Source organism: Callionymus lyra, chromosome 3, assembly GCF_982586985.1.
Source record: "Callionymus lyra chromosome 3, fCalLyr1.hap1.1, whole genome shotgun sequence".
In the NCBI taxonomy this organism is placed as follows: Eukaryota; Metazoa; Chordata; class Actinopteri; order Syngnathiformes; family Callionymidae; genus Callionymus; species Callionymus lyra.
This window is the reverse complement of record NC_141820.1, coordinates 22,544,905-22,557,158: the sequence shown is the minus strand read 5'-3', so window position 1 is coordinate 22,557,158 and position 12,254 is coordinate 22,544,905. Positions and strand designations below refer to the sequence as shown.

Below are 12,254 nucleotides of genomic sequence, written 5' to 3'. Positions count from 1 at the left end.
AGATTGCCTTTATTTCATTGACATGCACAATTATCTCTGATACAAAGGACAGTTTACAAATTGTTGTTGTTATTCCTTTTCAAGCATATAATTCACAAAAGGTGGAAATGACCATTTCAAGCAGTGCTACACTGTCAAGTTAGTATCTAAGTATGAAAACCTATTGACTAAAACGAACCACTGAAAATACAGACTTACTTTCAAATAGCAATGAAATGAAATAAAAACTCACAAATCAGCCAAATTATTTTGGAGTTTATTCAATAAAATTAATTTTTTTCCCAAAGGCAAGGTTTATTCACAGCTGGGAGAGACCTGGACTCGCTTGCTTCGGCAGATGTAAGTCACAGGTCCTGAAGTGATTGTCTGAAGAGAAAAGAAAAGAAGAGGTTTTAAAAAGCATTTCTTCAAAGTTAAAATTGAGTTTTTCACAGACAGTCAAATCTTCAAACCATTTCATATTTTGCACCTTTATTAATACATTTTATAAAATCCGATGTATAAAATTGGACTAAGGGAAGATGATTGTATTAAAGTTGGATAAAGAAAATAAAACAATTCATTTGGACTAAAGGAGTTACAACTAACACACACCCAAACATTACAAATAATTAAATAAATTGACAGAACCTCCACCATTTCCTCTCCTTGCAGCTCTCGAACAGATCTAAACTTTTCTGCTTCAGCGATCAGCTTTCCGTTCTCTTCTCGCACGATACACTGTTAGAAACATACATAATATGTTTTATTCATATCCTATTGGTCATTGAAAGAAATGTCAGTAGAAAAGTTCCATATTAAAAACACACAAAACGAATGTAAAAGATAAATATAATTTCAAAAATATTCCATCATCAAACTCAAGTACTGACCAGAGAGCTCCAGAGCGCCTCGGCTCCTACAGAGAACTCCCAAGACCAAAACTACATCTGGGAATTCTCTTCGCTTCTCAGTATATTGTTAAAACAAAGACGAGTGACAGAGTGACATCAGCACTCTTTCACTACTAGACGTTTCTTTGTCTTTCTGCATTTCAAACAGTGTCGTCGTCCTTCTCCTTTTTGTGTTACTTTTTACACCAAAAGTGTTCTTACTTTGGGCATCAACTAATTGTCAACTGAACATCATGATCTCATTGAAGGACTCACTTTGAATTTCCTCCCGTCGACTGTAGTCATCTCCGTCTCTTTTCCCAGACTGAACTGCTGCACTTTGGTGAACATGGGGGTCTTCATGGTGTAGGTGAAATCGTTGCCATTCTGCTCGATGGTGATCACGGGCTTCACTTCCTTACGCATCTTCACAACCATCTGAGGAGTACCTGAAAAGACACGATTTCCTGCATCGATCCTGAAAATACTTCGCAAAACACTCTTTGTCGATGTCATACCAACTTCTTTCAGGAACTCCTCCAGGTTTTCTTCAGAATAAATCTTCCAAGAGCCGCTGAAATCCATGTCTGCGCTGCTGTGTTGTCCAAAGATGTTTGTTGTTCTAGAAGTTAATTCCCATTACACTATGCTGGTTGGCAAGTGAGGGGATTCACCCTCCCTGTTATTCCAACTGGAGTTTCCAGAGTCAAACAGAGATTATTTCTTCTGCCTAGCTTCGAATTTAGTGACATTTCCCACATTTAATAAACCAATGACACATTACTATCAACATGACCGACTTTAATAGCAAACAGTTTAAGCTTCCTTCATCACAGCAACTTATTCATAGACTAAAAATAGCACAAATATTAAAAGAAAAACTGTGACATAGCTCAATAGTGCAGGCAGTAGCTGAGGCAGTGATACACAGTGTTTATTGACCTCATACAGGTCGTGATGCTTTCTCTGAATCAGCTTAAACACCAGAAACATAGAATCCGCTTCATGTTACGTCCTAAAAAGTGAAAATGTATTCTTGCCGAAATACATTTCTTTGTGCTTTGATACAAATGGAGGATCCATACTCGTGTATATAAACAGATACAGCAGCATGCAGGTTTTGCTTTAGGCTACAAGAGGTGAGCGGAGGCTTAAGCAGAAGGTTTCTACTGTGGTTGACCGACCTCACCAGGAGATCAACACATCTTTACTCTGCTTATATATATTTGGACATCGTTCCAAATTTCCAAAAATAAATATGTAGATATGTCATTTATCACTTGTGCAAATGTTAAACTTGATCAGAAATGTGATTTGAAAACTTTCATCACTGACAAGTACATACAAGGCACATCAAGCATCATACGTTTGACATTGAGCTCTAAGGAGTAACACTTAAGCTGAAGAGATCACAAATGTAACACTTGGATTAAAACAATTTTAGCTTCAATATTTGGTCATTGCTGCAACAAATATACAAAAACACACAATACTGACAAAGATCTGGAGCAGCAACATCAGATGTTCCCTGAGAAGTCGTCATGCAGCAACGTTTTATATAAAACACATGAAGTATTGGATTCACTAATGTGCTGATTCGCGATGTCTCCCCTGGATCGTGACAGACCAGGAGATGCGCTTCTTCTTATTCTTCCTCCTGCACCGTTTCTGACAGCAAGACGATAGAATCCGAGGGGCTACGGTTGATTCGAGGCTGGAGACTTTCAGCTTCTTTACTCGGATCGTACCTGTAAACCTGCAAATCTACGGAGCGATGGTGTGTTTTTACTGTTTAATCGACAAACTTCATGTTCCACAAGTTCACTGACCTGCATCGAAATTGACTTTTTTCACAGAGGGTCTCTCTGGTGGTTTTGCCGGAACAGTCATATAGTGACTCATCTGTGAATCACAGGGCAAAAAAATGGATCATGACGCAAATCACAAAAAGTCTCTTTCAGCCCAGAGCAACATAACACAATATCTTAACCCACTTTAGGTGTATGTTTGCAAGAATCTAGTAACACAATACACATTACGATACAGCGGCATTTAAATATATTGCGATACTGTAGGAACAACAATATATATTTAAAGTATAGTCCAAGTATTTGATTCTGGCGTTATAGAATTTACAGACTGCGTGACATCAGCTTTAAAAAGCTGCTGAAGTCGACGGTATCCTCCTGTCCTCAGTCATGCAGGGACCTTACAGGATTCAATTGTTCCGCTAGCGGCGGAGGACTAATAACTGCTGCCAACTAGTGGGCGAAGGTTTAATTAAAACACACAAATGAACAAAAAATGCAATTTAATTGTAAATTTCAAAATTGATTTGTTATATTTTATACATACTTTTATGAAATAAAATATGATTTCAAATTTTAAAAAAAGAGTGTAGAAGAAAATCTGTTGAATATCGATACAGGATCGTGAAAAAATAGTTTTCTCACAACCCTATGCCCCACGATTACAAATCTCCTAAACTGGTCCCATCATGGACTGCAACAATTTAAGCCCAGTCAGACAGACGCGTGTTTGACTCACCCTGCGCTCCATCGCTACTCTTTGCTTCCTGAAGCGGACTTCGCTGACGTCCTCCTCGAAGGGGTCGACCATAAGGTCGTGTCGACTGTAGGAGCGCAGCTGAGAGCACAAACGTTCTTCATGTCTCAAAGTTATGATGCTCGGGTCAAGTCGCGAGTGGATAGAAACGTACCCTCTGCCTGGTCTTCTGCATGTTGGATCGAAGAGCCTTCCGAATTTCCGCCTCGCGTCTCTTGGAGATCGCAGGCTTCACCTTCGGGATGATGGGATCTCTCTGCTGGAGGTTCCTATGAGGGCCACACGACAAAAATAACAATAAATGATGATGAAACTTTTATTCCAATATCATGACTTTCGTGTCAATTGTTTACTAAGTAAACAATTGTTGATGACCATAGATGCGACTACAAACATACAATGGCCAGTTCATCAATAGCGTCGTCTTTTAGCTCAGCTCTTTCTTCAAAGAGACAGAAAAAGCCCATGAACTAGAACAATATGGAAAATTTAAAACTCAATTATCGCCAGTGACTTTCAGAAAACTCCAAAAAGTTGATCGATCGTGACTCTAATTTCTATTTTCAAATATTTGACTCCTTATCGTTCTGCTTTTATAACATAAGATACTGTAGAGTTACTTCAAGAATCTCTGTTGTCTTTTGTAAACAAAAAATATAAGGTATGTTGGGATTCTTGAGAACAATAAGCGTGATTTTCTTAAGTGTTACATTGCTTGTTTGGTAGACTCACTGCATGGAGACTGCACTACCGCTCTCCACCATCATCATCACTTGCTTCATCTCCATCCTGTTGTAGAAGGAAAGAAGCTCCGGCTCCATGGAACGATCTCCTGCGATCAGCCACCTCTTCAGGTATGTCTTGTTGAAGCGATCGAATCTGGACACAGAACCATTTAAGTTGTCATTTCTACTGAATTGTTGTGTTTCCAATTACAGTGCTTGCACAATGAAGCACACATTTGTATAAATGTTACAAAACACACTTTTACACAAGAATATGGAGATAAGATTGATGTAAGTGACATTTTTTCAATAAATGAAATTTGACTTTGTAGCAAACATCTTCTTCAGAAACTACCTAATACAATTTTGTTGATAGTTATAGTTTCATTATCCATGTCCCTGAGCGTAAATCAATGTTAATATTAGATTATTTTCACCTATCACTATACATTACAATATGTAACAGTTAAATATAAAAATAGAATATAAGACAATTTAACATTTCAACATTAATATCATATTTATTGTCTTATAGTTTCAACTATTATAATACATTTGATGACTTTGCTGCTTATTGTTTTCTTGGTTCTACTCTTCCTTGTGACTCAATAAAAACTGAAGTAAATTGACATGATGAACTATATGAAAATGATTTATGGGAGGAAAAACATTTACTTGTCTCTCCAGTGGTGATGACCATAATGACCACAGATGTTTGTGATTCCTGTGACCAGAGTATCCAGGACCTTAGAAGCAAACACACAAAATAAATCATATATATAAAAACCTTATCTTTGATGACAACTTTTAATGAATATACTGTATAAACCATAAACTATTTATTTATTTATTTTGTTGTTTTATGTTTTGTCTTATTTAAATGAATTAAAAATAAGGGATGCATATTAGTGCAGATCTAACGAGACATGAATGAACAAGGCTTCCGGTTTGAGACCCCTGTTGTAGACTTATACCACGAAAACCTTTGGTAAGCACTTGTGTTATTCATGACTTCTTCTCTCACCTGTGTGTGGATCTCTTCGTTAATAGATTGGTCGCTCTCCTTCCTCCTCTTCACCGCCAGAAGCTCCACCAGAGGCCTGATGGTCATTCCCTGCACTCAGTCGGTCAGGAGTTCAGAGCTGGAACGGCGCGGGTCAACGTGAACGCTCACCTGAACGAAGACGGTGAAGAAGATGACGGTGATGATGGCCGTGAGGAACAGGTTCTTCATCTTCGTGTCGGTCAGCAGGAAGGCCAGGGAGAAGGCGATGGCTCCCCTCAGGCCTCCGTAGGCTATGATGAACTGATCTTTTTTGGTCAAGTTAACCGCACGGAACTTATTGATGATGAAGGTGAGTCCCACCACACCTGAAGTATAAAAACACAAACAGAAATTGTAGATAGATGTCATATCTGACACTTTTGGTAATATTTAAAGGTAGTATAAGTAAGTAAGTAATATTTGTAGACTTGTTTTTTCCTGGATATGTTTCTATATCATTTCTTCAAATTCCCATCAAACAATTATTGGAATAAACACTACAATTTTTTAGTTAACTCTGGAGCAAACCAATCGTGTAAAGAGGCTCTTTATAAATAATTGGAGGGTGACATGTCAATCGAACTCAGATTCCATTATTGAGAACGGTTACTCAGCTACAGCGGAACATTCTGAACCGAGGAAGTTGGAGTTTTAAATTAAAAATGCCGCTCGCTCACACTGTTTTAAAGATCATATACTAGTTGTGTAAGAAAATACTTTTTCTTCTTGGCTTTCAAATCCTATTTTTTCTATTATACTTGTTTAATGGTTTAAATTCCAATACAGCTTGTAGAAAATATTTGATTTTTCAAATTTACAATCAAGCAAGTAAGTAACATCTATTCATAAATTGCCTTTTTGCCAGCCAGGCTCACAAAGCACTTGAGGACGAGAGATCTAGTCAACTCCAGCAGCTCTTAAAGCTGGTGTTTGGGACATAGTTTGGTTTTAAAATCAAATAAACGCAGTTTCAAATTTGTTAAGAGTAGTTTGTAAATTCTGAAACACCAGGGAAAGTATTGGACAACACTACAAATATATCGCTGTTTCTATGGTATCACAATGTATTGCAGTTTATATTGCATTTATACTCGTTTCATGTTGCATTGGTATTTTACCTGTATCATTTTATTTTGAAGGTATGTTTACACGTTACCATAGCGACCAGAGAGCATGCGGAAGAGCAAGATAAAGACAACAGAGGGGCAGAGTGGATGTTGCTTTCTGTGTTATGTTTTTGGCGTGATGTTATGAGTACACTGTAAATAAACTTGTAAAAGAGTTCACAGTTGTTCAGGTGTATTGTTATTATTATTGAACATACAATAAACAGTTTTATGCTGGTCATATCATTTTTATATTTATCTGCCACACACTGCATCGCCCCGCTACATTTTCCAGCCAACGTTTTTGGTCCGGACACGTCTTTAAATAAAACGTTCTGACTAGTGAAAATAACTTCAATTGTGTGATTGAAGGACACTTTCTAAGTTAGTAAGTAAGTAAGTAATTTGTATTTATATAGCGCTTTTCCAGACCAGGGTCACAAAGCGCCTAAACAATAAAATATATACTTTAAAGGTCAAGATAAAACTGACAACACAACAGGAGTTCCAGAAAATCATGGAAAAGCCTGAACAAATAAAACCGTCTTAAGATGTTTCTTGAAGGAGTCAGTAGACTTCTACAACATATTTCATATTTATATTGAATGTTTTATGTGTTTTTTTACTCATAAAAAAGCTTTTTAAGAGACGTTAGCGTTTGTCACCATGTAGGAAGTGCCCCTACTGAAGTACTACTTGCACCGGTCCGCAAAATCTTGTCTGACATTATACGTGTCCGTGGTGCAAAAAAGGTCGGGACCCCTGATCTACCTCATTGATATGAAATTAAAATAGTTGAAAATAATCAATATAACTCCTTCAACTAGTATATCTCATAATTAATAATAATAATAATTAAGTAAGCTTCACACATTCTTACTTTCAGATCTATTCATGGTCAGGCTCCTCCTTACATCAGTGATCTGATCCAGCCTTACACCCCAGCTCGGGCTCTGAGGTCTGTGGATCAGAATCTACTGATGGTTCCTGAACACAGTTCAGGACCAGAGGAGAGAAATCCTTCCAGGCTGTTGCTCCTAAGCTTTGGAACGATCTTCCTCTCTCTGTGTTTGATGGATCTACTGACTCCTTTAAGAAACATCTTAAGACGTTTTTATTTGTTCAGGCTTTTCCTTGATTTTCTGGAACTCCTATTATGTTCTCAGTTTTATCTTGATCTTTAAAGTATATACTTTATTGAGTATTGTTTTGATTGTTTAAGCACTTTCTGACCCTGGTCTGGAAATGCGCTATATAAATAAAAATTACTTACTTACTTACTTACGTTGCTTAATGCCTACATAAACACAATTATAACACGTTAGTTTGCACTGACCGATCACTCGGGACACCAGGCAGAGCACCAGGGTGCTGACGACAAACGTCCAGTTCCACTCGTGATAACCGGCGACCGTGGACACGCCCAGGAAGATGAAGATGAGAGTCTCGCTCACGCTGCTCCACATCTTCAGGAAGTACGTGACGGTGGTGTAGGACTTGTGCGAGATGTTCGCCTCCACGTACGGCCGCATCACCACGCCGCACGCGATCAAGCTGCCCGGGATCACAAGAGAGAGTTTATAAGGGCTGCCTCTCAAAATGTGACGTCGCTAAACAAGGACGTACGACATGATCCCGGACAGATGGAAGACCTCCGCCGACAGGTACGCCATGTAGCTGTACAGGAACACGAACAGCGGCTCGATGACACGCGTGTGCGACGTGAAGCGGGACGTTACGGCCCCGAGGACCCCGTAAAAGACCCCCAATATGATGCCACCGAGGGACACCACGAAGAAGCAGACCACGCCCAGGAGAGCGTCCGTCACGGTGACTGTCCCGGCTTCAGAGAACTCCTCGAACAGGTGGTACAGCACCTGAAACACACATGAAGCAAACGTCAGACTTGAGTGAGGACTATGGTCACAAACTGGACTCACCACAGTCACCGCGTCGTTCAACAGTGACTCCCCGAACACCAGGATGTGCAGAAGCTCATTGATGTGGATCTCCTCGAACACGGCCAGCACCGCTACAGGGTCCACCGCGGAGATGATGGAGCCGAACAACAGGCAGGACAGCAGGTCCACGCTGGCCAGCTGAGCGCCCTCCAGCTGGCACACGACGTACATCATCCCTCCGATGAAAAAGGCGTTCCATAAAGTTCCCACCACAGCGAACACCAGGATGGTGCCCAGGTTCTCCGTGAAGGGCCGGATGGGAAGGAAGTAGCCGGCGTCCAGGATTATGGGAGGCAGCAGGTAGAGGAAGAAGAGTTTTTCGTCCAGGACCGGGACTTCGTCCGTTCGCATGATGCCTCCCACCAGAAGGCCGACCACAATCAGCAGGCAGCTTTCAGGAACTATGCCCGATACTTTGGGGATGAAGTGGAACCCTGTCGACAAAACAATCTCGTATTAGTATCGAGAAGTCAAAGAGGGACACCATCTTGTGTCGACCTTCTACTCATGGAATGGAACACAGAATGAAAAGCATCAGATGCTGCACTCATGCTGCTTCTAAGTGTATCAATTACTGCCACTGAAAAATAAATCGTCAGCTAGTGGTGGTAGGTCATGAACCAACATAGGACTAATGCAATAACTTACTTAAAAAAAGCATTGACAAAACCAAAGAACTGTACAATTCTTCTATGCGTTGTTGGCTCAACAAACAAACACACACAGCAGCCACAGAGAGACTTCAGCAACAACACTATGATGATGAATGTATCCACAGAGCATTCATCCATATTCAGTCTGAAGGCTTTTAGATGCGTTAAAGGGTGACCATACGATCTCTTTCACCCAGATGTGTCCTTTTTTTTCAAGTTGCTGTCGAGGGGAGCTTATAAAATCCTTCAAATTTCCAGGTTACTGAGTTTGTATAGCATGTACTTTATCTTTGCATCACAGACAATAGAATTGGGGTGAGTTTTAGAGACCATGAAGACAGCTAGATTAAAGTGTCAAGTTCAAATTTAAAGCTGTTTCTGATTACAGACCAGCCAAGTTGACAAAGTCGGTCATTTATTTAAGATTCTTACTCTGACTCCAATGCAAGGTGCCATTCCTCTCGACGACACACTCAGTAATGGTGACCTGAAGTCAGGCAGAACAGCTTCCATGATAATTTACCACCCAGTCAACCAATTACGACTGTCGATCCCTACAATATTTACCATACAAGTGTAATGGCTCATTTGGAAACACACTCCGAGGCGCAGAGTTCCACACAGAACCTTTAGAGCAAAATACATCTGTGCCAATTGACCTTAAAAAGAAGACTGAAGAGAAACGTACAATAAATGATACATGTTAGACTAGGTGGACATTTTCTACAATGTATTTGGTAAAAAATGTGATTGTTTTTTTCAGAACTATTACAGACCATGATATTTTTTAAGAGATTTATTTTGTTGATAATTATGTTGTATAACGCTTTAGAAGAAATCATATATTGTTTATAAACTAAACATTTTTCTCCAAAATGACTGCATGAGTGTCTTTCTGTGAATTTTTAATTTGGGTTTAACTGAGTTATAAATGTATGAAAAACAGCTTAATTTGGCAACAACTCCACATCACATGGTTGCATTCTCCTTTTGAAAATGAATATGTTCATCCTAATGCTTTTTGAGCTACGTTTTGGCTCATTTTCTACTGCTTGAGCTCTACCCCTTGACCTTGACAGAGACACAAGTCAGACCTTTGGGTGATGACCATGAGACGGAGTAGAAATGCATCAACCAATGTAAATCTGAGCTGTTTTGCTTAAATGGAGCACATGTCCGTCTAAGCTACACTCTGGTACAGCAGTGTCAGCACAGAGACTGAAAGAATGGTGGATAAGGAATACTAGGCCGATGAACTTGAATGGGAGCTAATACATACTAATCTGTGTGTTTGTTTAGCGTCTTCACTCTGACTTTCCGGGTTATCTGTCTGCGCAGCTGTTCTCTCGTGGGGATGGTCCGACTTCCTGTACTAATGCAGCGCCTGATAACAAAAAGCTGCTAAGTGCCGTGCGAGAGAGTCTACCAGGGTAGTCATGGGGGCTCCACGGCGGCTCTTCTCACGTATGTGGGTACGACAATGTTGCTCATTCAGGACCACAAAAGTATCGCTATGTTTGTGAGTGATCTCTGTCCGAGAGACATGAATACATTGAAATAAACGTGATGGATGAACTGTTATTAACTCTATTGTGAAGTGATGCAGATTACACAAATCTCAACTTTTTGTTATTTTTACCAAGAACATAGACAATTTCTCCCCTTTCAGAAAGTACTTACCACCAGAGGTACTCAAAAGTTTAATTTAAAAAATAATGTTTTACATTCTTAACATGGAAGCAAGCTAATACCAAACAGTTTGGTATAATTTATATATATGTTTTGTAGGTAAGACAGCATCTAACTCATACTTTCAACTTTGTATAAGATGAGCAGATTGTTTAAATTTAGTGTTTTTATTCTCAGCTCAATAGATTAAAAGGGATGACATTTTTAACTCAATGATATACTTGCTACTATCTGCTTTGTGTTGAGATGTGTCAAAAATATATATCTTAATGTATATATTTACTGATGGACTCTTTATATCTGCACTCAAATAACAAACATGAAGACCATTTTTTGGCAGAAAAACACTGAGTGTTATGGGACAAAAAGGCATTATGTACGGAACATGGTGGTCAAAATGAATTCACCTGATCTATGAAAAATGACTCTTGATTCACAATTATAAAAATATATTGATTAATGATACAGATTCATGCCTGAGATGGGATATATATTTTAATCAAATATGTGTCTTACATAAGGCGAATGCCTTGAATTGAATAACTAAGTGGCTTTAATATTGTTATTGAAATGCCTCTCTAGGATCAATTTTAATTCAATTCTTATAGAAACCCATTTTCCATGCACACTCTTAAGATGAAAACACAACTTGTGTTGAAGACTCTTGGTGCAGATGTGAGTCTTCACTGCAAAACATCTGTAGATCAGCCCACCTCCTCCACACTGGACCCGCTAGAGAGTCTCAGACTCACCGATCTTCATGAGCAGTGCCAGCAGAACCCACAGTGAGATCTCGAACGGTTCCCCCACGTGATGGTAGTTGAACGACAACACCGGGAAAGCCTTCCTGCCGTGACCGGAGACGTTGGTCCCGTGAGGACCCTCCTCCTCCGGGACCGTGTGGTTGTGGTTCTCCCGGGCATCATCGTGGCTGGCGGAGGAGACCAGCACTAGCAGCGTCACGAGCACGACGAGACGTGCGCGGAGGTCGGACAACAACCGAGCCGGAGCCATGTCAAAAGTGGGCTTGAACGGCCAGACTGCGGCGACTCCACTTCGGGTTCCACTCGGCTCGCCCTCGGCTCCACTCGGTCTTCTTACCGCCGCTGCAGACCAGCAGGAGGGAGACCACCTCTCATCCCCATGACGTTACACATGCTTGTGTTCATGTAAGTGCTTCGTGGTGGTGGAGGACCCACAAGTGTCTGTCACTGAAGGGGGGCGGGATTATTGAATGACATCACCGGCATGAAGTCGTTATTGCAGTTTCTTATTTGGTTTAAAATAGGTGCACTTTGGAAGGAGGATCATCTAAAAAAAGAATCGGCAATAATAGAAAATAACCAACATTTTTAGAAGGCCATAATTCTCTATCAAATGATTATTTCATAAATATTAAAACAAATATTAAAAATAATGGTGGATAATAAAAACATGTAAACAATTCAATTGAATCATTGAAAATTATTTTTAAATATAACAATTAAATGCAGATCTACATGTGGACTTGTGCAGAGTAAGACTTTCTTTTTTATATTAACTAAAATATTTTTGGATTTTCATCATTTATTCATAGTCAGATTGGAGGGTTGAAGATTCGTCACTATGAAGTTAGTAAGTAAGTAAGTAAGTCATTTT

General features: G+C 39.7%; 2 protein-coding genes across 2 annotated transcripts; both read right to left on the bottom strand.

Moving 5' to 3' along the window:
* Positions 1 to 251: 251 nt before the first annotated feature.
* Positions 252 to 1,514, bottom strand: fabp10b (fatty acid binding protein 10b, liver basic). Its single transcript, XM_087785834.1, has 4 exons — positions 1,391 to 1,514; positions 1,149 to 1,321; positions 631 to 720; positions 252 to 366 (listed from the first exon to the last, which is right to left on the bottom strand). The coding sequence occupies exons 1-4, from the start codon at positions 1,455 to 1,457 to the stop codon at positions 295 to 297; spliced, it is 402 nt and encodes a 133-aa protein (XP_087641960.1). The 5' UTR covers positions 1,458 to 1,514; the 3' UTR covers positions 252 to 294.
* A 142-nt stretch (positions 1,515 to 1,656) lies between these two features.
* On the bottom strand, positions 1,657 to 11,778 carry slc9a1b (solute carrier family 9 member A1b). Its single transcript, XM_087787072.1, has 12 exons — positions 11,369 to 11,778; positions 8,254 to 8,708; positions 7,940 to 8,190; positions 7,650 to 7,867; positions 5,337 to 5,533; positions 5,187 to 5,276; positions 4,838 to 4,908; positions 4,170 to 4,316; positions 3,592 to 3,706; positions 3,420 to 3,518; positions 2,702 to 2,774; positions 1,657 to 2,636 (listed from the first exon to the last, which is right to left on the bottom strand). The coding sequence occupies exons 1-12, from the start codon at positions 11,628 to 11,630 to the stop codon at positions 2,518 to 2,520; spliced, it is 2,097 nt and encodes a 698-aa protein (XP_087643198.1). The 5' UTR covers positions 11,631 to 11,778; the 3' UTR covers positions 1,657 to 2,517.
* Positions 11,779 to 12,254: the final 476 nt, after the last annotated feature.

What these genes read in the sequence shown, in the direction of transcription:
- fabp10b (XM_087785834.1), bottom strand. Translation starts at nt 1,457, where the DNA reads ATGGATTTCAGCGGCTCTTGGAAGATTTATTCTGAAGAAAACCTGGAG. An exon ending in GGAGTTCCTGAAAGAAGTTG is followed by an intron (nt 1,322 to 1,390) that starts GTATGACATCGA and finishes GTGTCTTTTCAG; the next exon opens with GTACTCCTCAGATGGTTGTG. An exon ending in TCGACGGGAGGAAATTCAAA is followed by an intron (nt 721 to 1,148) that starts GTGAGTCCTTCA and finishes TGTTTCTAACAG; the next exon opens with TGTATCGTGCGAGAAGAGAA.
- slc9a1b (XM_087787072.1), bottom strand. Translation starts at nt 11,630, where the DNA reads ATGGCTCCGGCTCGGTTGTTGTCCGACCTCCGCGCACGTCTCGTCGTG. An exon ending in TCTTCACCGTCTTCGTTCAG is followed by an intron (nt 5,277 to 5,336) that starts GTGAGCGTTCAC and finishes GACTGAGTGCAG; the next exon opens with GGAATGACCATCAGGCCTCT. An exon ending in TGCAGAAGACCAGGCAGAGG is followed by an intron (nt 3,519 to 3,591) that starts GTACGTTTCTAT and finishes TTGTGCTCTCAG; the next exon opens with CTGCGCTCCTACAGTCGACA.